This window comes from Myotis yumanensis, unplaced genomic scaffold, assembly GCF_028538775.1.
Source record: "Myotis yumanensis isolate MYYU_CA2020_CCGP unplaced genomic scaffold, mMyoYum1.0.hap1 SCAF_9, whole genome shotgun sequence".
Classification (NCBI taxonomy): Eukaryota; Metazoa; Chordata; class Mammalia; order Chiroptera; family Vespertilionidae; genus Myotis; species Myotis yumanensis.
The window spans coordinates 31,056,677-31,084,517 of record NW_027223760.1 but is presented as its reverse complement, the minus strand read 5'-3'; the positions used below and the strand labels follow the sequence as shown (position 1 = coordinate 31,084,517).

General features: G+C 45.0%; 1 protein-coding gene across 1 annotated transcript in view; it reads left to right on the top strand.

Annotated features, from left to right (window-relative positions):
- Positions 1 to 27,841, top strand: part of KIAA1549 (KIAA1549 ortholog) — a 116,597-nt gene that overhangs the window by 25,089 nt on the left and 63,667 nt on the right. The window contains exon 2 of the mRNA XM_070423523.1: positions 24,054 to 26,771. Coding sequence (XP_070279624.1) covers positions 24,054 to 26,771 — 2,718 coding nt within the window. The remainder of the gene's footprint in view (positions 1 to 24,053; positions 26,772 to 27,841) is intronic.

The window sequence follows — 27,841 nt, the reverse complement described above, 5'->3', positions numbered from 1 at the left end:
AATCACCAGTTCATTCTGTACATCAGGTTATTTATTCACTTGATTCTTAGATTCATTTGTTGATAGATGCATGTTTGTTGTTCATAATTTGTATCTTTACCTTTTTCTTCTTCTTCCTCTTCTTAAAGGATACCTTTCAGCATTTCATATAATACTGGTTTGGCGGTGATGAACTCCTTTAGCTTTTCCTTATCTGTGAAGCTCTTTATCTGACCTTCAATTCTGAATGATAGCTTTGCTGGATAAAGTAATCTTGGTTGTAGGTTCTTGGTATTCAGCACTTTGAATATTTCTTGCCATTCCCTTCTGGCCTGCAAAGTTTCTGTTGAGAAATCAGCTGACAGTCGTATGGGTATTCCCTTGTAGGTAATTGAGCCTCTTTCTCTTGCTGCTTTTAAGATTTTCTCTTTGTCTTTTGCTCTTGGCATTTTAATGATGATGTGTCTTGGTGTGGTCCTCTTTGGATTCCTTTTGTTTGGGGTTCTCTGCGCTTCTTGGACCTGTAAGTCCATTTCTTTCTCCAGATGGGGGAAGTTTTCTGCTATTATTTCTTCAAATAGGTTTTCAATATCTTGCTGTCTCTCATCTTCTGGCACTCCAATAATTCTGATATTAGACCGCTTAAAGCTGTCCCAGAGGCTCCTTACACTATCTTCACACTTTCGGATTCTTTTTTCATTTTGCTTTTCCAATTGGGTGTTTTTTGTGGAATCTTTGGTTTGATTATTGTGCTCCTCTGGTCTGCTATTGGGTATAATATTCTTTATTTCAGTCCGTGTATGCTTACTTTCTAATTTCTTTATCGTAGCATCGAGGGTCTCATTAGTTTTCGTGAGGCTCTGTACAAATTTATGGCAAGCCCTCAAAATTGCGATTCTTAGTTCCATATCCTCCATTTCTGTCATGTTTTTTTGTCTCCGCATCTTTTATGCTTTCTTGGTGCACCCCTTTGTGGTCTCGGTGCACAGTCTTGTTCTAGCCAAGCCTTAATTGTTGTAGTTAACACTAGAGTGATTTGACCTCCAGGCCGACTGGCTATAGGAATCAGCTGTATGGAAAACGTCTGCCTTCTGGGGAGGCGCTAATCCAGCCTTTGCCTGAGGCGATTGGCAAATGGCTGTGCGCAGGGCCTGGGCGGGGCGGGATCAACAGGGCGGGCGGAGGGAGCAGTTATGGCCACGCTCAGTCCCGTTCCCAGAGGCTCTGCTTCTCAGAACCCCGGCAGCCGCTGCAAACCTCAGAGAGAAAGCTGCCCTCAGGTTCCAACTGATGCCGGATAATCCCGCTTCTCCCGTTTGAGTCTGGGTCCCTAGAGACTCGCCCGGATCCGGAGCCCAGAGTCTGAGACTCACTCCCGACAGAAAACGACAACCGCGCCCTCAGCCACCAGCCCGCTTTGCGCGCGCACCTCGGTACCTTTGTATTTTCCACACTGTGCCGCCTCTGAGCCTCGATTTGCTGTTCTCTTTCCTTCTAGTTGTAGAGTCTCTCTTCAGCCAGCCTTCCTGTGGTTCTGGGTGATGTCCGTTCCGTCTTTTAGTTGTATTTTTGAAATGGTTGTTTGCGGCAGCGGTCTCCGGTGTTTACCTACGCCGCCATCTTGGTCTCCTCCCAAGAAATCACCAGTCTGGTTTTAAAGTGGGGATGCTCTACCCTGGCCAGTGTGGCTCAGCTGGCTGGGCATCATCCATGCAATAAAAGGTTGCTGGTTTGATTCATGGTCAAGGCACATGCCCGGGTTGCAGGTGTGCAGGAGGCAGCTGATGGATGTCTTGCTCTCACATTGATGTCACTCTCTCCCCCTCTCTTTCTTTTTCTTTAAAAATCAATAAAAACTCTTAAAGTGGGGATGGTCAGAAATCACAGTCGTTGGATAAGATGGCACGTGTGAGTTAATGCTTTAAGTATGAATTGTACTTTAAATGCATAAAGTTGGTAGGTGAATACAAACACAGAACACCGAAAGGTCTCATCCTTCTCAAAAGCAAGGTAGCCACCTCTGTGGACCAGGAGTGGCACAGAACTCTGAATAGTTAGCGGGGTCAAGGGCAGCTTCTGCCAGGTGGAGGGGCTTGATTTGGAAAATGCAGCTGAGAGTTGAACACACAGATGCTAACAGCGCAGAGGTAGTACCCCGACAGCAGCTGTCAGGTGTTATAGAGGTAGTAACACCTTCTTTCTGAGAAGCTTGGGCCACAGGGGAAGGATCTGGCATGAGAGTCTTAGAGCTAAGGCCCTGGGTCTGAGTTAACATCTACATTTCCGGGTCCCACCCCTTAGAGAGTCTGGGGGGCGGGGGGCCTGGAAACCCCTAGTTTTAAGAGATCCTCAGGTGATTCTGAGAGCAGGACCACCCTGAGAATCACCATGCTAGTCTAACGCAAAGCCAGCTGTAGAATAATAAGAGCTTAGTAAAGTTAAATCAGGATGAGGGTGTTTAATTTGTACCTAGGAGCTTTTGTATTTGAGCCCTCGAATTGGTTTCCTTTAAAAAATGGTAGTAAAATACACATAACCTTTAATTACTCTTTTAACCATTTTAAAGTGTGTAACTCAGTGACATTAAATACATTCACAATGTTATGCAAGAACTCAACTGTCTAATGTTGGTTGTAGGTATTTCATATAAATGGAACCAAAATATATGCTTTTGGGGCTGCTTTTCCTCAGCGTAATGATATCAGGCTTCATTTGTGTTGAAGCATGTATCAGTACTTCCTTCTCTGTTATGGCTGAATAGTGTTTCCTTGCACAGATACACCACATTTTGTTTATCCGTTCGTTAGTTGATGGACATTGGGTTGTTTCTACCTGTTGGCTATTGTCAGTAGTGCTGCTATGGACATTCTTGCACAAGTGTTTGTTTGACTACCTGCTTTCAATTCTTTTGTGTATATACCTAGGAGTGGACTTACTGGGTCATATGGAAGTTCTGTGTTTTACCTTGTTGAGGAACCGCCATACTGTTGCCACAGCACATGCAGCAGCAGCATATAACCAGAGGACTCTGTTACTCCACATCCTCCCCACCACTTGTTTCTTTCCTATTTTTTTAAAAAATATATGCTTTTATTTATTTATGTATTTATTTATTTTTAGAGAGAGAAGGAGGGAGAGGGATAGAGATAGAAACATCAATGATGAAAAACATCAATCGACTGCCTCCTGCACGCTCCCCACTGGGGATCATGTGCCCTGACCGGAAATCCAACTGGTGACCTCTTGGTCGATGCTCAGCCACTGAACCACACTGGCTGGGCTATTATATTTATTAATTAATTATTAAAATTAAGGCCATCCTCGTGGGTGTGAAGTGCTATTTCATTGTGATTTTGATTTGCATTTCTCTAATGATTAATGACATTAAGAATTTTTTCATGTGCGTGTTGGCAAGTATTTTGCTTTTAAGTTCAGATTGGTTCAGATGGGTGTTATTTTCTTAGTTCAGGGTAGTAGTTTGGTGTGTTGTGCCTGGGACGGCAGGTGCTGGCGGCAGACAGACCAGGGTCTTAGTCCTGGCTCTTGCCAGGCCCTGGGTAGACTGGAACTCTTGGGCCTGCCTTTCCTGTGGGTGAAGGGGTAATGACAGTACCTCCCCGGTCGGGCTTTGTGAGAACTGAGGGGGACACGGAAAGCATCCAGGTGCAGAGTGAGCACCCTGGAGCTGTTGTCATCATCGTTGTCACAGATGAGGAGATCTGTCATCATCTCTTTGCTTTTTCTTGTGTGTCGGGCATGCTAAGCTGCCTTAGCTTCCTCAGCGGTTGAGGACAGATAGCCTGGAGGGACACATTTTAGTTGCCCATCTGCTCTCTGAGGCCCCAGGGAGCCATTTCCAGGTTGCTGGAGCTCATAGGTCTTTTGTATTCTTGGCTGGAGTTTTCCAACATCTGGCCCAACCTTCAGCTTAACCTTTGCAAGTCAGGAGTGAATGTGTTAGCAGCACGGTGCCTGGGGAAGCCCATTGCTGGGAGGTTCTTGACCCTCTTCAGGCCTCCCCACGGGCCTGAGCATCCTTAACCAGGTACAGAAAGGGTCCTCCCGTGGCAGCACCCCTGTGCGGTCCAGATGCAGAGCTGACCCCAGGCACTGGCCTCCTGCCCCTGTGGGTTTAGTGTCTGAGATGTTATTTTTACTGTATCATTCTTTTATTTATTTATTTTTATTTTTTTAAAATATATTTTATTGATTTTCTACAGAGAGGAAGGGAGAGAGATAGAGAGTTAGAAACATCGATCAGCTGCCTCCTGCACATCCCCCACCGGGGATGTGCCTGCAACCCAGGCACATGCCCCTGACCGGAATTGAACCCGGGACCCTCCAGTCCGCAGGCCAACGCTCTATCCACTAAGCCAAACTGGCTTTGGCTGTATCATTCTTTTAATTACTGTTTAACACACCCCAAGTTGATAGGCCTGTGTTGAAATGCAGTGAGCATAGTTTTCAAACTGGGGAGGTATTTCTAAGGTATGGATTCTTGTTTGCCGTGTGATTGTGAAGACATTTTTGCATAGCTATTCAAGAACCATAATCTAGAAATGGCCCTTGTAAAATCCAGGGTGCAATTCAAGACCCACCTCCCTAGAGAGGCAGCGTGATGGTGTGGAGAGAGCAAGGGGTCTTGGTGGGGGACAGATCTGAGGTCAAATGCTGACAGCACCACTTACTAATAGTGGGCCTTGAACAAGTTACGTAATTCATCTTTCAGAGCCTCAGTTTTTTCCAGCAATAAAGTGAGAAGGATAATGAGTGCCTGGCACAGAGTAGTTATTGCTGACATGGCTAGTAAGCCTCTCAGTTGACCATTGCAGCATGTATTTTTTTTGGTAGTAAAATCTACATAACAGAAAATTTACCGTTAAATTTTTTTTAAGTATACAGCTCAGTGGCATTCATTGCAACATTTTTAACCTTTCCTGTTTTCTTTGTGGGGCTCAGGCTCCCTCATCACCACACCTGGAGGTCACACCTGAGGGCAGGACTCCCCCCACAGTTATTCCATGAACTGCAGGTTCCCTAACCCAGGGGAAAGCAGGGAGGCCTGGGAGTCTTGGCTATTAACAGAGGCTTTCTCAGGGTCATGAAAGGATTCTGCGGAAAGTAATAACTAGTCTCCAGTTTTGGAGGCGGTCGGAGAGTTCTTGCTTCAGTCCACACAGGGATTATACTGTTTATTCACACGTCTCTGAGTATGGGATAGGGAAGAAAAAGATTCTTTTTTGCTGTTTTTCTGGAAACTTGAGTTAAGGGATTTGGGAAGAAGTAGAAATTGAAACTGATTAACCATCATTTTTTTTTTTAATGTTTTTATTGATTTTAGAGAGAGGAAGGGAGGAGAGAGAGAAATGTCAATGTGAGAGAGAAACATCGATCAGTTGCTTCCTACATGTACCTTGACTGGGGATTGAACCTGAAACCTGGGCATATGCCTTGACCTGGAATCAAACTGATAACCTTTCGGTGCATGGGATGACACTCAACCAACTGAGTAACACCATCCAGGGCTAACCATCATGTTTTAAGGTTATTTTAGTACTTCACTAATCTCTCCTTTGGAAAGGAACTAAAATGAATATGCTGTTTTGAAAATACTCTGACCCTCTCTCCCTCCCTCCTTCCCTCCCTCCCTCCCTCTCTCCCTCCCTCCCTCCTTCCCTTTCTAATTGTCATAATTTCCAAGATTTCCTTTATTCTTTACTCACCGTCTTTTTGGAACTTTGAACATTAGAGAGAGAGATGGGGGAGGGGAAGGTTACTCTAAATACATGCAGTGTCAGTAATTTATCTGTAATCTTTGGAAAGAATGGTACAGAAATCAGCATCTTTCTATTGAATTACTAATCAGGTGACTCAAGAAAGGTTCTCAAACACACACACACACACACAAACACACACACACACATTATTGCCTCAGATACCAAATAGTTATTCTTCTTCCTATAATTATATCTGAGTGTTAGAGCTACTTTTAATTTACACAGGCTTTAAAAACCAAACTTGCTAATAAAATAATGGATGGAAGCAAGGATCATCGTGTCTGCTTAATCTTAGGGGAAGAGTTGATGAGGAGTCTTGTAGCAGATAGAGCAGACTGTCACCACCTAAAGCCCCTGATAAAGTTTCGTGTCACTCAGAGTGGGACAGCCAGATGTTAGGTACCTCCTGATGTGATGCAGTAGGAATACCGAGGACCACCTAGAACAGCCGTGGGCAAACTACGGCCCGCGGGCCTGTTCCGGCCCGTTTGAAATGAATAAAACTAAAAAAAAAAAAAGACCGTACCCTTTTATGTAATGATGTTTACTTTGAATTTATATTAGTTCACACAAACACTCCATCCATGCTTTTGTTCCGGCCCTCCGGTCCAGTTTAAGAACCCATTGTGGCCCTCAAGTCAAAAAGTTTGCCCACCCCTGACCTAGAAAGTATCCTTGCCAAAAATATTGATCCTGAATCTAGTGAAGGCTCTTGATCTTAACGATCAGTTATAGCAAGAATGTCAAACTTGCGGCCAACACATGTGGCCCGTCGACTGCGAGTTTGACATTCTTGAGTTATAGATTTGGGGATTAGAAGAACATGTTAAATGACACCATAAGAATATAGTCAGCCAAAGATAGATTATGGGTCATCTACAAGGACAGATGACCTTTTTCTGTAACAAGTAAATAGAGCTTAATTAAAAAGAAAAAAAAAAGGATAGGAAAACTGTTCTAGAGTAAAAGGGACTTGGGGAGATACCAACCGAAGCCACGTGTGCTCCTGGTGTGGGTCCTAATTTGAAAACAGCAATTGTACAAAAATATTCTGAGGCCATCAAGGAAAACTAAGTATAGACTGGATAATTAGATGATGCTAGAAATTTTTTTTTCATTTTGTTGGCTGTGATAATGGTTGTGGTTATGATTTTTAACAGTCTTTATCAGAGGTGCTGAAGTACTTATGAGTGAAATGAATGGTGTCTGGGCTTTGCTTTACTTTAGTTAAACAAAATAAAGTTGTGGGGGTTGGTGAAGTGACCATGGCAGAAAGTTGTTCTAGTCTTTCAACTTTTGTCTGTTTGAAAATTTCATAATAAAAAGTTAAAAATGCTGAATTGGTTTATTGGTGGCATTTAAGCACTTTAAATAGGAAAAACAAATATGGAACTCTTTATATATTGTTAGAATCTCAGTTTTGGGAAAAATGCATGTTGGCTTATCTGTATATTTGGTCTGGTAGAGTTTCTTGGCAAATTAGTGTTTACATTAACTTCATGTCATTCCTCATCCTGGAATCCCTAGGAGGCCTCAAATAAACCAACAGAAGTCATAATTATAGATATTTAGAGACTTAACGCTACGGGTAATTGCTAATCAGTAGGCTCTTCATACCAATAAGCAGACAGAAGAGGGGGTTTGGGAAAGATCGTCAGTGAATGGAAATAAGTAAGGATGAGAATAATTTGTGTGCTTGACTGAACTGGGTTGTAGGAGAAGTTTATGTAAATAGCACTTTATTTGGTGTGATTGCTAAAGGTGGCCCCCTTCTGACTGTTGCAGAATACTGGGTTCTCCTGCCACCCCTTAAATGAACGCAGCTTTGTAGGGGGTGGGAGTCGAACTTTTTTCTCTTTCTCTTCCTCGATGGGCTCATTTGACTTCAATTACCATCTTTCTGCAGATAATCACCTAATCTGTATTCTCCATCCAAATTGCTCTCATGAGCACTAGAATCACGTCTCCGCCCACCTGGAACTGGCTCCCTGCCTCCCACGCCAGTCTCGCCCCAGCCGGGCTCCCTTTGCTGGCTCTGCGCCTTGCACACCAGCTATTTGCACATCTGTCAAGATCTTTCCCACTGCAGGCCTCTGCACGCACGTCCCCTCTGCCTGGCGCGGTCTCCCCTCTTTGTTGCCTGGCTCCTCATCCTTCTCAGACATTACCTCTTCAAACCTCCTTTCCTGACCTTCTCTGTCCGTCCTTCTCGGTCGTAGCACTTTGCTCGTTTCCTTAGCGATCTTCTCATTTTATAATTAGTGTGTCTGCCTCCTCCTCTCCATTGTAAGGTCTATGGGCAGGGGGCCTTTCTGCCTTGGTTGATACTTCATACCCTGCCCTTAGCTTATGTGATCGGAAGATATTTGTTGGATTTATGAATGATTGAATGAATGACTGAACATGTCAGGCGTTGAGCTAGACATGGGAGACAGACTCATAAAAGATACAGTCTTTTCCTTCCAGTGGCTCATCATATTAGGGAGGCAGATGAGCAAGGCCCAAATTCCAATTTAGGTTCTGTGAGAAAAACATACACAGGATTCTGGGGAGGATGGAAAATGTCAAGTCTGGAGCATGATGGGAGTTAGGGAAAGTAGGGACAGGTATTCCCAAGAAGAGGAAATAGCCTTTGCAGAAGCATGGTGGTCAGAAAAAACCTTGAATGGCTGGCGCGTGGGCTGGTTGTGAGGGAGGTGATACCAGCAAGACAGGCAGTGGCCGGGAGGTGAGGACTTGTGTGACAGCGGAGGACTCTGGATTGCTGAAGGCTATTACAAACCATTGGAGGATCTTCAGACTGGGGTGATAAACCTCCATAAACTTCAGATAGACAGATAGGAATTGATCGCATCTGCATGTTAGAAAACTCCAGATGGGTTGGAGGGGCTAGAGGCAGCTTCAGGGTTTAGGGTGGGTCATGGCTGGTGGGGAAAAAAAACCCATAGCCCAGACTGATTTCTGTGGCCAGGAACACACTTCTGGTCAGGGCAGGGGCAGTCACAGCTTTCCTTGACTCTAGAGCCCCCAGGGGTTAGGGTGCATGGGAGGTGGTGTCACGTAGCTCGAGTGACACTGTGCACACGTGGAGAACTGTCATGTTGGAGGTGCTCCGTCTCGCTGGGCTGCCGCCTTTGGTGCTCAGGGCGTGTGCCATCACTCAAGAAGCACTTAGCGAAGCAACTTCTTGTTTGTTGTGTGAAGGAATGTTTGTGGGTGCTCTGAGCTCTCCTGGTACTTGAACCAAACTCAGAGTGAGTAAGGAAGCAGGGTCGGTGTCCAGCGTCTCAGAACCTTTCTGCCCCCTGCACCCCGAAAGCCTGTCTTTTCAGGGAGGCGGCGCCAGGCCGAGTTCTGAGCCTGTAATGACAAAGGTCCACACTAAGGCGTGGTGATAAGGGATGGGAGTTGAGAGTTAACTAGAAGAGCCTGACTGTGAGAATGAGTTATCAACTGGCGTCTGAGGGAGGACCAGGGCTTTTTTAAGGGCCGGTTAGATACTCAAGTGTAGTTGTCTGGAGTGGGCAGTTGACTCAAAATCACCTTGGCGCCCCGGCTGGTGTGGTTCAGATGGGTGGGTGTCGTCGCCTGCACTGAAAGGTTATTAGTTGGATTCCACCTGGGTGGCGGGCTCCATCCTTAGCAGGGGGCATGCAGGAGGCAGCCAATCTATGTTTCTCTCTCTCGCCCTCTCTCTTCCTCTCTCTAAAAAAAAATAATTAAAAAAAAAATCACTTTGGATTTTTTCTTCTCTCTTGGCCCATCATCCCATCAGCTGCTAAGTCTTACCATCTGTTTAACTTCTTTTCCATTCATGTCTGGTCATTCTCTCCATACCCCGGCCCCTCTGCTGGGTACCTGAGCATGAGGTAGGTCACTGTTTTGTGCTTCACTCTGCCAGGCTGATTCTTCCACAGCTTAACTTTGATGAAAAGGCCATTTTGCTCAAAATATCCAGTGGCTCCCCATTGTCTACCGACATTCTCACACTCCTCAGCCAACTTCTCTGGTGCTCCCTGCAGCCCATTGGAGCCACTGCTGTTTGTTACACAGACACATCCCGCATTGTCCAGACCCAGAGCCTTTGTCCATGCGGCTGCTTCTAGCCGAAACGCCCCCCCCCTCTCTCTTTTAAGTGTCCCGCTCCCTTGATATAAAATAAAAGCTTACGTTAGAGCTGAATAAGCGACCGAGCCTGCAGCATAAGCTCTGTACTGTTTGCTGGAATTAGACCCACCCACTGAGACAGTGATGTCTCTGGGTCACTTTGTGAGGGGCTTGGGCGGTGGTGTGGGGACCGTGGCTGCTGGCTCTGGGTTTGGGAGGGAAAGTGCCTCCTCATGCTTAGTCATAGGATGTCGTGTGCCATTCCAGCTCTGAGAGTAATCGGAGACAGGAGATTATCTCGAAGCCGATGGTGTCCTTTTCCCTGTTATGGGACTGTGTTTTGAATTAAATTATTTTAGAAACAGATGGCTGGCTGAGAATTTTTCCTCCTTTGTTCTCAGTGAATCGAGCATTTAGTTTAGTTTGTTTTGGTTACTTAAAGTGCTGACACGCTTGCTTTCCAGGTTGGTAAAGAGGATTGCATTTTATTTGGGAAAGAATAAAACAGAACAGAGTGAAACACAACATCTTCCGATAAATGCTCTGTTCCACGCATTGAATTAACCGAACATTTTAATATCCCTGTCTCCTTCAATGAGAAAATTGTGCAGAGAAACAGTGAATCCCTAAATTCCACCACAAAGCCTAGGCGGATGTTTTATCTACAATCGCATGCCTTTTTAGAAAGCTTTGTGGTACCATCATTTCATTATTGTTTGATTGCAGCTTTTTTTCTGAAGTTTCTCATTAGTTCTCTTCATGTTCCGGTAAAGTCACAATTGTTATCTGTGTCCCCATCGCTAGAGGAGGAAAGGGAAGGTTGACTAACGATGAGGGATTTCTCTTGGGGAATTGAGCAAGTCTAGATAGAACAGGACCTGTTCTCTGTGGAATGTTCTGGAGCTTTTGGCCCCGTTGCTGAAGAGTTGTGCATTTTATTAGCTAAAACTAAAGCCCCCACCACTGATGCAGTGGCCACTTGTCATTTGAGGGTTACCCTCTCCCTTTCTGGGGAAGCCTTCGTTGTGTGACGTTCAGAGGGCTGCAGGGTTGACCAGGCAGTGTGGCATGTGACCTCCGTGTGGCCAGGGAGCACTCCCAGCTGGACTTTGAATTTTGAGGGGAGTGGAGGGTCCATGGGAGCTGTGCCAGTGGCAGTCCCAGCTTGGTGTCATTGATGGACACCCCCAGCAGTGAGACCCCAGAGGGCTTCTCCGTGGCCTTGAAGGTGTTCTGACCCTGAGCTGCCCTGTCCATTCTGTGGACCCTTTGTTATCCTTCCATTGAGTCCCCCTTCTGCTTATGTAGCCAGTTATTTCCATTGCAAATGACAGAGCCCCGATGGAGAAAACCTTACAGCACTGGCACCAGGTCATATTTCAGGTTTGTCCATAGAAAGTCAACACTGTAACACCCATTCTCCTGTTGGCAATCCTCAGGAACCCAAGGATATGTTTTATTGATTTTAGTGAGAGAAGAAGGGAGAAGGGGTGGGGTGGGATTGGGGGAGAGAGAAAGAGAAAGAGAGAGAGAGAGAGAGAGAGAGAGAATGAAAGAAAGAAAGAAAGAGAAACATTGATTGGTTGCTTCTCATATGTGCCCTGACTGGGAATCGAATCCGTGACCTTTCATTGTACGGGTCAGTGCTCCAAGCAAATGAGCCACACCGGTCAGGGCAGAAACTCTATACCTTATTCGCAGGAGAGAGAACTGAGACCCAGGAGTGTGGAGTGAGTTATACAAGGTTGGCAGTTAGGTAACTTGGGGTGGACCAGGTGAGACCTGAGGCCTGGAGGTCTTGTTTCTGATCATCTCTGTCCGCAGGGCCTCTTGTTGGAGTCAGGAAAGACAGATGTCATCTTAGTCAGTAGGACTGCCATAGCAAAGTACCACAGACTGCATTCCTTCAACAACAGAACTTTATTTTCTCATAGTTCTGGAGGCTGGAAGTCCAAGATGGAAGTGCCAGTAGGGTTGGTTTCCGGTGAGGCCGCTCTTGCTGTATTCTCCCACAGCCTTTCCTCTGAGAGAGTGGCCGAGAGAGTGAGCTCTGCTGTCTGTCTCTCTTCTTATGAGGACGCCAGTTCATTGGATGAAGGGCCACTCTCATGACCTCATTTAACATTACCTCCTAAAGGCCCTATCTCCAAATACAGTTACACTGGGGTTAGACCTTCAACATAGGAGCTGGGGAGGAATGGCACAATTCACTCCATTACCAGATGTGAAATATGGCGGCGGTTCAGACATTTTAATGTTGTCTGTGACTTAAGAAAAGTTGAGAAACAAGATGTCAAAGGAAGATTCCTAAAAGAGGTTTTTACAGTGTTTTGAGATCTTAAAATATTGGGGATTGGCAGTCAGTTATCTGTCATTCGGCCTGAGGTGGATACTCTTCTGTGCAGAGAGCTCATCAGCGATTGTTCTTTGGGTAAGTTCCCAGGGCCAGCTGTAGTCTGAAATGCTGATTTGGGCACCGCAGTTTTCCTTACACGGATGTGTGAAACCTGCTTTCTGGTTTCAGGCTGTAGTTCCCATGGTAGAGCCTGGCCATCAGATTTCCTGTCTGTAGGCAGCCTCCTCCCTCTGCTCTCCATGTGTATTTCACATGCCCTCCGCTATCCTGGTGCAGGCTGCCCCAACCTCCACCCTGACCAGAATTCCATTTTCACCAGCAAATCTGTGCAACTGACCAGTTTCTGCTCTCACCCTCTCAGTCTCTGGATTCCATTTTCTTCTTTCTTCTCAGCCACCCGGGCTCATCACTTCTCCTCCGCATCTTTGGTTCCATCAGCATTGCTCTGGTCCAGCATGTTCCAAAGAAAGGTTCCTGTACTTGCATTAGAATTATTTATGGTATTGTTTCGAAGCATCGATTATAAGACAAGAACAGCAGTAAACACAAACGTACTCATCAATTCCTGAGCCCCAGGCCCAGCCAACTGGATGAGAACCTGAGTTATTTTAGGTTTATTTTGAAAGAATTTTAGACGTATAGCAAAGCTGCAAAGTTAATACAGAGTTCGCATATACCATTTACTCAGCTTTCCCTAATATTAACATCTATGGAATCATAGTAGAATCATCAAAACTCAGAAGTTGATGTTGGTAAAAATGTGTTAACTAGACTGCAGACTTTATAGGATCTCACTGGTTTTCCCAGTTTTTCTGTTCCAGAATCACACATTGCATTTGGATGTCACATCTTCTTAGTCTTCCTAGTCTGGGACAGTCCCTCAGTCTTTGTCTTTTATGACCTTGAGATCTTTGAAGAGTCAGGACTTTTAGAGATTGTCTCTGGGTTTGTCTGTTGTTTTCCCTTGATTAGATTGATGTTTTGCATTTTTAGAAGCCAGCCTCTCTAATGAGCTCCTTGGTGATTCTTATCTTTTGTCTGAGGACCAAACAATCTTCCTTGGACCATTCCAGTTCCCATCTTATCCCTTCCTTCCCTATATAACTAAACCTCTCAGAAGAGTTGTCTATACATAATCCCCATTTTGTCACCTGTCGTTCATTCTCAATTCATGTTAACCTGGCTTCTGCCACCACAAGGCCAAAGAAACATGCTGTCACATCTAGGAGATGCTTCTCATCCTTTCTTTTCTTCACCTCTCGGGGTCATTCCACACAGGTGAGCCCCTGCCTGAGTTCTAAACACTTTTGCTGTTTTCCTGTCATCTCATCTTCCTGGTTTTCCCCTGCTTCTCAGACCTTCTCCTCTTATTTTTCCAGGTTTATTTATCTCCAGGTTCAGATATCTGCTTGCAAACTTGATATCTTCATGTGGATTTTTCTAAAAATAAATAAATAAACAAATAATATCCCAGGCTATGCTTCTTACATTTTAACAGGCACGTGAATCTCCTGGGGATCTTGATGAAAGTAGTTTCTGACACAGTAGGGGTCAATGGGCCTAAGAGGCTGCGTTTCTGAGACACTCCCAGGTGATACTAATGGTCTATAGGCCACAATGAATAACGAAGTTCTAAAAACACACCAACCCATTCTAATCTAGGCCATCGTCATCTCAGGCTTCAAGTACTGTGACCTTTAACTGATCTCTCCACATTTCCTCTTGCCCCTATTAACCTGTTCTTCACACTGCAGCAGGTGATACTGTTGTGATTAGCTAGTTATTAATAACGAGAGGCCTGGTGCACGACATTCATGCATTGGGAGTGGGGAGTTCCTCAGCCCAGCCTGCGTCCTTTAGCAGTCCGGGAGCCCTAGGGGGATGTCCGACTGACGGGTTAGGCCCCACAGGGAGTGGGCCTAAGCCATCAGTCGGACATCCTTAGCGCTGCTGCGGAGGTGGGAGAGTCTCCCACCCCTGCCGCTGTGCTCACCAGCCGTCAGCCTGGCTTGTGGCTGAGCGGTGCTCCCCCTGTTGGTCAATGCGCATCAGAGCGACCTGTTGTTCTGCCGTTTGGTTGATTTGCATGTTACCCTTTTATTATATAGGATAGGATAGGAAAGGAGCAAAGGGGGAAGCCAGACATTATAGGCATATCATTTGGGCAGCTTAACCAGGAAGCTGCAATTTCACACTCGCCAGGGAACAGCCGTCTATTCCCTGCAAAACGTTGGGGGAAGGGATCCAACGAAGGGAAGATATATGCATGCCCAGTAAAGTTGGGGTTGGGGGGGACACCTAGGGAAGGCACTTGCCTGTCAGTCAAACCTGGGGACAGAGATGGTTGGCCAGAATAGGCATGCCCACTGCAATAATGTGAAAATTTGGGAATACATAATCCCCTAAAAAAAAGGAATTCATTCTCTGTTGCTCTTATTGCACTTGACTCTTGGCTTGTGGGGCTCTTTTGCTCCTGCTTCCTTGCATCCACTGTGTGGCCCACAACCATGCCAACCCCTGTATGCAGTGGACCATTGGATGCTACAGGAACACAAGCTGAGCTAGCCAGAAGCTATACTGGACCTGTCTCAACATGGAAAGGAAACTCTGGGCACTGGCTCTGATTGTAGCTCTACTAAAGCCCCAGCTACACTTCTATGACTGGACTAAGGGAAATGCAACTTTGGGAACCCACAGGTGTAATTTCATGGAAATGAAACTTTCTGTTATATTTCATCCTCCCGTGGGGTCCTCCAAAAATTCTTATTCCAGTGGTACCCCAAGGACCTCACCCCCACGAGCAACTGGGGAGAGATGAGCCCCTCCTATCCTGTAACAGAGTGACTTTTAGAACCATTATTCTGATCAAGTCAGTCTCATGCTGTTAAATGCCTTCGATGGCTTCCCATTGCATTTATGATCTTGTTCATTGTCCTTAGTGCCATAGCATCCAAGCCTTGCATGTTCTCATCCCCTCCCTCCCTTTAGTCCCATGTTGGAGCTATTTATCTTCCCTTCCTTCCCAGACATCCTGGTCTTCTCTCTGCTTTTCAGTGGGCTGCATGTCCAGTACTGCCTCCGCCCACCTCACCCCACTGGGGCCTGGCACAGATCCCACATCTTCTGCACAGACAGTGAGCTGCAGACTTCTTTGCGCCCAAGACGAGTTAAGGACCTGAGACCAGACCGTGACTCGCCCTCTCATGGAGCGTGCTGCCTGCTTCAGCTGGCACATTTTTATAGCACAACTCCTGTCCGAAGGAGCAGTGCATTGAGTTACCTGCTGGCCCAAGTGCCTGTCTCACTGCAAACCATAATGAAAAGACTGACCCCACTTTGAGTGGCATTAGTCTAGGACACTCTTGTTTATGTCCACACCTTGTGCTTGTCCACACATGCATGCACACACATGCACTCTCACACACATACGCACACACCTTATTCCTTCAGGCACATTTGACTTTAAATGAGAAAGGCAAAACCTTCAAGCTTTTAGAAGACAATATAGGAAAATATGATTATGCCTTTTAGTGTTTGGAAGGAGTTCTTAAACCTTCCATCTTAAGACACACACGAATTACAAACAGTAACCGAAAAGATTGATAAATCTTAAAATCAAGAACTTCTGTTCATCAAAAGACCACATAAAGGGAGTCAATCAAGAAGCCACTAACTGAGAGAAAACGGACATAGGATTAGTACCCAAAATTTATCAAGAAAGACAAAGACAGAAAACCCAATAGCGAAATGGGCAGTAGAACTGAAAAAAACACTAGAAGAGGCAACATGAGTGGCCAGCAGATAGGAAAGGGTGCTCAGCCTGATGCAATCAGGGAAATGCATACTAAAACAATAAGGTTTTATACCAGACAGTTTAGGGAAAATGTGGAAGTTTTGGAGTATTAAGTATTGATAAGGATTTGCAGCAATCAAGAATGGGAGTGTAAATTGATTCAACTACTTGGAAAGATTATTTAGTATTATTTAGTATCAGTTGCAGGTGGACATATCCTTGGACCTGGCGATTCTGTTCCCATGCATGCATGAATATCTACATGCTTCACACATCAGTATACACTCATTCACCCGCATGCACACACGCATACATATACAAGGGGAAGGGCGTGCAAAAGTAGATTTACGGTTGTTTGTATGGAAAAAGACATGCAGGTTATGATGATTGCAATAGCTTTATTAACTTTCACACACAACTGTAAACCTTCTTTTCCCCAAATACACACATGTATGTACACAAACACATACTTATACACACATGCCTACACATATGCATATACACATGCACATACATAATATACACACATGTGTACCAGGAGATGGGTAAGAAGGTTCATGTCAGAAGTGTTTGTAATAACAAAAATTGACAATAGTTCAACTGTCCATCAACAGTAGATAGATAGATATATTTTGGTATAGTCATAGGGAGGCATTCATATTGAAGTGAAAATAGTTTCAGTTATGTGCAAAACACACACGGATGATTCTAGAAAAATAGTGAAAAAAATAAGTTGCAGTAGAATACATGCAGTATAATTTCATTTTGATAAAGTTTGAGAATATACAGAGTTGAAGAGTATATTCTTTAGGGATACATACATGTGGTAAAATTATAAAGAAAACAAGGCTGTGAGGATACATAATTCCAAATAGTGGTTCCCTTAGTGGGAAGGAAGGGGAGGAGATCGGGAGGGGTAGAGAGGGGCGTGTACAGGGAATGCCAGAGGGAAGGGTAATATTCCTTTTTTCTTAAACTGGAAGATGGGAATTCAGGTGTTCTTTATATTATAATCTACATACCCAGCAAGTAAAAAAAAATTTTTTTAAAAAATTTCCTCCATACCATTTTTACCTCCCTCCATCCCCCTTCCCCTCTGGTAATACCATGCTATTGTCTGTGTCTATGAGTTTGTGTGTTTGCTTAATTCCTTTACCTTTTTTTACCCAGCTCTGCAACCCTTTTCCCCTCTTACAGCTGTCAGTCTGTTCTCTATACATAGTTTTCCTTATCTATTTGATATTTGATAGTAAAACCAGTACCAGTTAGAAGGAGGAGTAATCTGGTAGAAGGTATTAGTTACTGTACAGTTGGGGTCAGAGAAAGAAAGGGAAGAAAGACACCATTTGCTAAACCAGGAAGAACAATGAAAAGATGGGGAAGAGTGGTTTTAATAATGGCACTGACGTCCTCTCCTAGGACAACCTGAGAACTAAGAGAAGAAGAAAAGTGCTAACGAGTTGCCAAAGTGGCTAAGAAGGTTGAGTAATCTGATCTGTGTCTGTGCGTTTTTTTAACTCGTAGAAACACCAAGGGCTCTTGTTTTGTGGGAGGCTCACTGTCCACAGAGTGGAAAGGACTCATCACGTTTTGAAAACTCCACAATTTAGCAAAGAATCGAAAATAATGGTTCTGTTTGAAGTAAAGCCCTGTAGAGATTTTTGATGCTGCTGTCCCTTGGGTTTCGAAGGCCAGCCCCCTGAGGGGTTTTGTTTTCCTAGTGCCATGCCTGCAGCTGCCAGCTGTCCCCAGGTGGAGGTGGGGGTGTGGTGGGGGGGACTCACAGCTCAAAATGCAGGCCTTCCTATAGGTTTCAGCGACAGAACTGAGCGTGTGCTCTCAGCTACATTATAATATAACACGCTTTGCAATGTGATTTCTTCCCTAGCAATTTTAATGAAATGGACTAATTTGACTAATTGGTGTGGTGTAAAGAGTGTTCAAGCCCTGAGAACTTAGGAACCTGCCTTTCCAGGCTGCTCTGCCCCTGGTGCTATTTTAAGCAAGTCAGCTTAAACTCTCTGAGCCTTGTTGGCAGTGGGCGGGGCTTGGGCACGGTCTTAAAGGATTCATTCAGCTTGAGAAGTCCATGACTCCCTGATTGACTATTATATGTAGGGAAGATTTTCAAATAGAAAAATACAACAAAAATGTTAAGTCAAATACCAAATTATCTTGCATGTGTAAGATGAACAAGTTCCTAGAGACAGGCATCTCTCTGTCTTTTAAAAAGTGTTTTTTAAAAAACTTTATTATATATAATAAGCTTTATAAAATATATAATATATATAACATATGGAGTATTATGTTATATATTAAGTATAATATATATAACAAAGTATTATGTTATATATATTAAGTATATTATATAACATAATGGAGTATTATATATATTACAAAGCTTATATATAATAAAGCTTTTAAAAACATTTAAAAAGATATTTAATAAAGCTTTTAAAATGCTTTATATATTTTTAAAATGATTAAATTAAACTTATCTTTATTTTTTAAATCCTCACCTGAGGATATGTTTATTGGTTTTAGAGAGAGAGAAACATCAATGGGAGAGAAACATCTAGTGGTTGCCTCCTGTACACACCCGGACCTGGAATCGAACTCACAACCTTTTGGTGTATGGGAGGATGCTCTAATGAACTAAGCCACCCCACCAGGGCAAATTAAATCTATTTTTTAATTACAGGTGCCATTCAATATTATATATATATTTAAAAATATTTTTAAGAGCAGTTTTAGGTTCACAGCAAAATTGAGGGCGAGGTGCAGGGATTTTCCCATGTACCCCCTGCCCCCGCACATGCTCGGCCTCCTCCATTGTTGACATCACCCATCAGAGTGGTATGTTTGTTACAATCCATGAATTTTCATGGACACAGCACTGTCACCAAAGTCCATCGTCGGTGTTGTGCATTCTGTGGGTTTGCCTTGTGAATTTTTAATCAGTTGCTCAGCATGGCAGGAGGGCACTTTCTGCCCTGTTACCCTGAAACAGCATGGCAGGACCCTAGCCCAGGATGAGGTGTCAGGGAGGCACCCAGTAAGCATGTGTTGTGTGGTCTGTGTGGGAGAAGGCCCCTCAGCACTTGCTATTCAGAGTTTGGTTGCAGACTCGCCCACACCTGGGAGCAATACCAAAGCTCAGCACCCACTCCAGCCCCTCTGGACAGCCCCTGCATTTAAATAAGGGCCCCCATGTCATTCCTGTGCACCCAGAAGTCTGAGGGGCACTGGTATCGCCCCAACATTGTTCCTTTCTCTCCGAGAGAACACAGAGAGAACCTTTTGTGAACTAACGCTTTAGAGCTTGAAAATTGATCTCCGGGGCTTGAAATTAGAGTCCCTGAAGCCTTTTCTGCTAGGAGAGGGACTCACCTGGGTTTTCTAAGCTCTTCCTGAATTAATTCCAGAAGTAATTCCCCTGGCATTTCAGCTGCTGTCTCTTCAGTGCTGGTGTCTCTCTCCTGGAGCTTGGCCAAAAAAAAGGGGGGGGGGTGGGTTTGCGGAGGGGGGATTCACTTGGCACACCTCGAATTTCCTAATTGGAAGTTTCAGAATTTTTCATTCTTTTAACCACTTTGTCTTCCCTGTTCCCTGTCCTTCAAAGACAGAGTTTATTGAATTCTAATTTACATCAGATACTTGAGCTCATAAATTAGCCACTAAATGGTGCTTTTTCTTGTTATTTTATCTCTTGCAGTCTTCTGGTGCACTTAGAAATATGTTTCTGATTCATTTAAAAAGAAATCTCGCTCCCTGTTCCAATCTTATATGTCAGAATAAATTATAACACAAATGCTTTATCCTTCAGAAAACATTCAAATCTGTCTGCTACATGGTTGGACAGAATGTTGATTTCATGACTTCTTAAATGTATAACTCCTTAACCTTCACTATAGAAAAGAGCAGCTGCTGCTTTACCTTGTGTAGTAAGTATCATGTTTGCTCTTAGCAAGCTTGGAATGTGGCAGGTAAATGGTAAAAGCACATAGACAAGAAACCCTAGAGCCAGCTTGTATAGAAGACAGCAGATGCCAGATAATATTGCCATGAGACAACTTTAAATCTCTAAGAAACGGCTTTCTTCTTTTGTCCATTTTTAAAAGATATTACATTGACAGGAATATGACCCTTCAAAGTAAGCAGCTTTTTTTCTGGTGTAAGTTTGTGACTTTCAGATACTAATGGAACCAACTAGAAACATTTTATCTATATAAATGTATGACTAAATATCATTTACAAATTTTAGTATACACAAAAGCTATTCACAGAATTTTATCTTTACTCTTGATTTCCATCTTTGCTAGTGAGTCAAAATACCTCTGAATGTCTTTCCAGCTTCGGTGTGATTGTAATAAGCTATTTTAATTCAGTATTATATTTTTTGTAACCTCACAAATCATATGGTATTATTTGTTCATTTATACCATCAGAATTTGTTTAGATTTAACCATACTGCCTTTATCATTTATTCTCTATTCCTTCTTCTCAGATCTTCCTTCTGGAATTATCTTTCCTCTTTAAGTATAGCAGGTCCTCAAATAACATTGTTTTGTTCAATGTTGTTTTGTTATAATGTTGGTGAGATGCTGTAGGAATTTAACTCTTGTTTATATCCATTAGCCTGTGGTAAAATTGATAACATTGTTTTGCTTAAAGTCGCAGAATCTATCAATGATGTTGAAGATTACCCTTGTTTAGACAGATTTCTCTACTGAAGGTCTTCTGTTGGTATAACCACTTTTTGCTTCTCTGAAAATGTCCTTATTTTAACAAATAGAGAGTATTGCTGGTTATTCAAACCTAAGATGTCAGATTTTTTTTTTCTTAGCATTTTGAAGATTTTATTTCACTGTCACTTGGCTCCTCGTTCTGTGAAGTAGGTATCTGATGGTGCAATTGCCATTCCTATGCTCTGACTGCGTTTACAATTTCTCTTTCTCTTTGGTGTCCTGTGGTATCAGCATGTGAGTAGGTCTGGGTTTTTAAAACATTCACCTTGCTTGGGATTTCTTGGTCTTTCTGAATGGGATTCATATAAACAAGAGTTAAATATTAATTTTGGACAATTCTTACTGTTATCTCTTTGAATATTGTCTCTACCCAATTCACATCTTTTTAAAACTTTGATCAAATGTATGTTGGACTGTCTCGTTCTATCTTCCATGTCTCTCTCTTTTTAAAAAAAAAAAAAAATCTCATTTTTATATATATGTATCTCTTTTTTTATTTCTTTGTGCTCCATTCTCAGTAATTTTCAGATCTGTTCTCCAGTTCACTAAATCTCTGTTCAGCTATGTCTAAATTTATGTTTATTATTTATTATATACTGTATATTGAGTTTTAAAATAGAAATTATTACATATATATTAATTTCTAAATGTTCTTTGCCCCCCCCCCCCCCCCCCCCCCGCCCCAAGTATTTTTGGCCACTTTTCATAGTCTCTTGCTACTTACTCATGTTTTTTGTCCTGTCTTTATTCTTTTTAAATGTAGTAAGATACTTTAAAAAATATATTCCATAATTCCAATATCTGAAGTCTTTACAGATTTGATACTATTTGTGTGTTGTTGTTTTCTCTTTTGGGTGGTTTCTTGACTTTTTCCATAGTACCTTATTTCCTTGTGTTTTATAATTTTAAATTTTGCAATCATTTGTTGGAGTTTTAGCTGCAGAATATTTTGATGCCTGGTTTGAGAGTGTGTTTTTCTAGAGATGAATTATGTTAGCTTGGATAGGTGTTGGAGACCTGGTCCATTTTAAATTATGATTCTCAGCACATACTTTTCTGTATCATACAAATAGAGTAAGTTCCAAACTTGGGGAGACTTTTTGTAAAGTATCTGCACAAAGTCAGTTGCGACCGATACTTTTTCTTGCTGTCCTTTCAGGGATGGGTTGTTTTTGTCCTAATTCATGCTTTCCCTGAGACGGTGGCACTTCCTGGGTCTCTACTTTTTAGAGATGGTCTTCCATTGATTCTTTCCTTGTCCAGACCCAGCACATGTCCCTCATTTCCCCCATGGCCTAAGCCAGCGATTTTCAACTGGTGTGCTGCAAGAATTTTTAAAACCTGCAATACCTGGCTAAATAGTCAGGGGCACTGACCTCTTTCCCCTTAGATTGTCAAAAAAAAAAAAAAAAAGACAACAGCCAGCACAACAATAGCCATCCTATGTGAATGAGTCTAAGTTATACCTATTGTTTGGTCAGATCTGCAAAAAATAGATATTTTTTGGTGTGCCGTAGAATTTTAATAATTAGTGTGTGTGTGCCATGAGATGGAAAAAGTTGATGGTCGCTGGCTGAAGTGTTAGGCTGCCTGGTCTAGTGTCCCTCTAGGCCAGCGGTTCTCAACCTGTGGGTCGCGACCCCTTTGGCGGTCGAACCACCCTTTCACAGCGGTCGCCTAAGACCATCCTACATATCAGATATTTACATTATGATTCATAACAGTAGCAACATTATAGTTATGAAGTAGCAACGTAAATAATTTTATGGTTGGGTCACAACATGAGGAACTGTATTTAAAGGGCCAAAAGCTTGAGAACCACTGCTCTAGGCTACCTGGTGACTTCAGTGTTCGATGACCTCCATAGTCCAGCTCCTGCTTTGCTCCTACACTCAGCCCATGTCCCCTATTGTCTTACAGGCTCATTCAGTCCCGTAAGAGGATGTTTTTAGAGATTTATTAACCATAATTAAGTGTTATGAAGTGGGGAGGCTTTGAGCTCTCTAGCCTGCCATATTGCCAGGAATAGAATAGCAATAATTTACTCTTGAAAAATGAAGAGCGAATTCAAGATTATCCCTATACCAGTTCACATCCTTGTGTTCGGACAGATTGGATGAGCGAGAGGAGGATGTTGCCATGAGTCCTGATACCAGCTTAGTCCCCAGCCTGTGCTGCAGGGGACGCTACCCTCTGCCCTGGTCCTTGCTCAGGGGCCTGGGCCACCACATGTCCCGCTTCTCTGAATCAGAGGTGGAGACACATAAACTGCTGACATGATAATGAGAGCTGTCACGAGGGCAGGGAGTACCAGAGTTTGAGAGGATAAGATGCTTTTGGTACATATCAGAACTTGGTCCTAAGAGATCACTCATTCATTCATGTAACAGACGCTTATTGGCCCTTGCATTATGTAAGGGAAACAGATCCACTGTCCCTGTCCTCATGAAGCTCACCGTGTGAGGAGCAGACCGTTCATTTCACTGGGGCACAATGAGGGCTATGACAGTAGAAGGTAGGGAGAGGTACTAACCTAACTTGAGGAGGGAGGGTGGTATCTATGGTGCATCTGCAGGACTAGGAGGCATCGCCCGGCGGTAGAGCCAGGGAAGGGCATTCCAGGCAGAGGGACAAGAACGTACCTAGTACTGAGCCAGAGAGAATTTGGTTCAGGCAATTGCAGGCAGCTCATTTGGCCAGAGCATAGTCGGGAAGGCGTGAACCTGGAGCAGGGAGCCAGAAGAGCTGAGCCTGGAGGTCGCCCGAGGCCTCAATAATGAAGGCCCTCTAACCAGGAAGCTGTTGAACTATCTTACCTGGAGAGTGAGGGAGGCTGTCAGAGTTGCCGTGTTCATTTCTCTCGAGAGCCAGCCCTCCAGAAGAGAAAGAGCATGGGCTTGGCCTGAAGGTGGGAATCTTCCAGTCCGATTCCAGCGCCACTCTGTCTGGGTGGGCATGGCATGTACTTGATTTAGGCACCTCCTCTGAACCTCTCTTTCGAGAGAATGGACTAGACAACTTCCCAAGGCCTCCTCCATCCCCAGCATTCTGTGGTGACATTAGAAAGTAAGAGGAAAAATGCCATTGTGTGCACACACACGAGCTTAAGCAGAGCCGGAGCTCAAATGTGTGAGTATTTGCAGATGTTCCCCTGACAGTAATGCTGGCGGTTTCTGGCTTCCAATTAGCTATCTAACTAACGTCTGTGAATCGTGGGTATTCACAGCGAGTGGGTATCGGCTCAGAGGGTGGATGTTTCTATCAGAAGGTGAGCAGTGTGACTGGCCCGGCAGCTGACCCAGCGTTTGTTTGCCTTGTAGACGAGCTCTTTCTGGAGCAGCACAACCTGTCGTCGCCTTCCGCGGAGCACCCGCTGAAGGAGAGCGCCGCGCACAGCACTGCACACGTGGCCTTAACGGAGGCTGCCCCAGGGTCCCAGCCGAGCAGTCCTCTCCACCTCATGTCCTCTCCATCCGCTGCTACTTTTGATACAGCCTTTTTTAACCAAGGAGAACTGACCCCAAGTACAGCAGATCACAGCATCTTTGTGGCAAATTCCGTGTCAGTGACGAGCAACGAGGTGGTCATAGATGACGATGAAATGGATAACTTTTTGCCAGAAACTCAGTGGGCCACCTCCCGCGTGGTCTCTCCGATACAGTACGTCACAGTCAGCCCCCCGGGGCTGCCCGAGGAAACGGCAGACTCCGTGCTGACGCCACCATTGCCCACTGTCCCTTCACAAGATGAAGAAGTGACATCCGCCTGGCAAGACACAATGCAACAACCGACAACGTGTGCTGAGTCCCCCAGTCATTGCAGTGTTTTCCCGTCAACTTTTCTCGCTTCCGAGCCCATGATTCCAACCCCTAGTAGGAATTTGGTGCTTTATCCTACTGACCCTTATGGACGCTCATCAAGCAGGACTTTGCTGGAGGTCGTGGCTACAGGAACAGAAGGCGTAGAAACCCTCCTTTTTAGCTCCATATCTTCAGTGCCTCAGCCGTCAGGCGATGGCCTCACTCAGCCATTCCCCACCACGGGGGAGGCCTCAGCGCCTCCAGAAGGTGTTCTGGGCCCGGGTTCAGACAGATACCCTGATAGGACCACTGCTTTGAGTCAGAGTCTAAAAGAAACCATCTCTCCAAGAACATCTCCAACTGCAACTACATCCCAGATGGCCCTTGCTTTTAGCAGCAGCTGCAGCATAAATTCAGCTTTGTTTTCAAGTCCTCCTGCGTTTGTTTCCTTTTCTACTCGGTCAGCTGATGTTTCATATGACCCCGTTCTTCCTGGCAATTCCAGGGAAGCATCCGAATTGCCTGGCAGTTCAGTGCTCCCAAACCATGCGGACAACACTCCTGTCTGGAGCCCAGCGTCTCCACTCAGACCGTACACGTGGTGCGGGTCCTGCTCTATGGCATCACCGCGGCACATTCTGTCCACGAGCCTCGTGGAGAAAGACGGGGGCTCAGGGGACAGTGCTGAGACCATGACTGTATGGGAAGCGAGCAGCATCCCTCCACCAAGCAGCATCTCTCCACCGAGCAGCATAGCAGAGGACTTCTCTGAATTGGAGGAAGATCCTCAAGAATATAACCTACTTTTCCCCTCAAGACCAATAGTTCCACTTTCTTCTCGGTTTGTGGAAATCTCAGAAGCAAGCATGGGTCTTTCGGCCGAGGCGGACAGGAGGAGCATCAGGATCACACAAGCGTATCCTTCCCACGGCCCCTCCCCGCCAGCGTCACTCGATCCTGCTTCCTCTGGCTCCGTCTCTGCCATTGAAACTCAAGTAATGCCGCCCAGTGTGACAGCTGTGTTTGCCTCGGCCGTCCCTGGTGTTCTCCTCGACTCATCTTTCTCCGTCACGGCCGACGAAAACACGCCATCACTTGCTTCCGGAGACCCGACGCCTTTTACGTCTTATGGTTTGGAGCCTTCCGTAGAGGCTCCGCTTTTCCCTGCTCGAGAACCCTCCGATGTTTCCCAACTCGAAACCAGAAGTACTTTGGGGTTTGCATCCAGCTTTTCCTCAACTCCACCTTTGTCTTCAGAAGTACTTGTGTCTCCATCTCCAGTGTCAAGTGACGTGTCGACCATCCTTGCTCAGGCCTTTCCCACCTTGGTCGAGACGCTTACGTTGTCCGACTCTCCCAATCTGCAGTCACCTCCGCTCTCTGTTCCTGATTCCACAAACCTTGACTTTTCTCAGCCCTGGCCGAGCTCAGACCCCCTTTTAAGTGCATCCACGTTTCTACCTAGTTACTCTGAAATGTCACTTCTCTCACGCTTCTACTCCACGTCTCTCATGCTCTCTGAAGCAGCCGCCATTTCACCAGCAGATTCCGAAGCTCATTTTACCTCAGTTTTCACGGAAACTACCTCCTCTTTTGGGTTTTCACTCGTGCCCCACGAATCTGCGGTCCCCACGCAGGTGCCCTCCAGCTCTGAGCCCATCCTTGACATTTCGACTGCTGGTGCGCACTCAGCGTCACTTCTGACTGCTTTTCAGACAACACCCCCTGTAACGGAATCATCCCTCTTTTCAACTCCAGCGCCTTCCGATGGGGATATCAGTGCGATGGATGATCACACATCTGTCCTACCCTCTTTCTCCACTGTCATTCCTACCACCACAATATTGGTCATCGCCATGTCCCCGTCCTCAGCATCCTCCGCTGTTTCTGAAGTGGTCCCCTCACCTGTACCTACAGAGCCTGTATTTGTGGGCCCATCGTTCGCACCCACAGATTTGCCGATGAACACAACCACTGAACTGAGCACATCTCCTGCCAGCGCTGCCCCTGACGATGCTGTCGACATCCTCCTGAACAGCACCCCTGAGAGTCAGAATCCCCACAAGAGCAGCACAGTCCTCCCCTCGCTGTCCCTTCATCCTGTGTCCACCTCCACTCCCGAGGCCGTGGTCACTACTCCGGCAGTGGTCACCACCAGGCCACCGTACGTGTGCGATATCACAATTCCTGATGCCTATTTGATCACAACTGGTAAGGCCCTGCTTCCTCCTCTCTTTTGGTCGGGGTGATCTTTCTAAGATGCTGTTTGAGATACTTATGGGATATGTAGCATCCTGGCAAAGCGTGTAGGCTTTAGGCCAAGAGATCTCTTGGGTTAGTAATCCTCGCTCCTTTGCTGACCACCTGTGAGTTCTTCAGTTATGTAGCTTCTCTAAGCCTCAGTTTCCCCAGTGATTAAATAAGGATGATACTGGCACCCACTGCATTATAATGCATAGAAAATACTCAACCCAGTGCCTGGCATCAGGAGCACCCTCAAAATATGTTATTGTAGTTAGTAGTAGCAATAAGAATAAATAAAAGATTTAAACCTTAGAAGTTTTGCTAGGATATGTGTCTCTGGAACTCATCACCCGTGCTTCGAAGTCATGGTTGAAACAAACCTGAGTGACTGGCCGACAGGCGGCTGCCTGTTCCATGAAGCCGTGTACGTTTGCTGCCATGTCTGTGCCAGTCTAGTGACCGGGTCTGCGGGACCAGGCTCTCTGACTTGTTCTTCATGAGAAATGACAGGGCGTGCATGAAGGCTGTGAGCCATGCATATGTACTTATATACAATGTACTGTTGATGAGCAGCCTGTGTGTGTGTGTGTGTGTGTGTGTATGTGTTGACTTTGATGGGGACGACGGGTAGAAATGAACCAAGGGGAAGAAGATGGCAGGAGAGGTAGAGGAGCAGTGGAGTGGACAAGGAAGGGAGGAACAGGGAGAGGTGGAGGTGGGGAGGGAGGAGAACATGCTGGGTCTTGGTTCTCCAGGCTGAGTGACGGTGAGCCCTGTGTCCTCTGCTCACCCTGGGGGTGCTGCCACCCTCCGAGAGGGTTGGGGGTAGCTGAAGCCTTCCGTCTCCCAACTCCGCCCTCCCCAAATGAGGCAGCCGTTTGTTAATTCACGTGACAAGTAATGATGGGGCACTGAGTGTGTGTGAAGTACTTTTGGAAGCGTTCCGGGATATAGAGATGAATGGCTTGGTCCCATCCCGCAAGGTGCTCAGAGTCTAGTTGGGCGGATGCTGAGCCTGTTTCCTTGGCAGCTGTGTT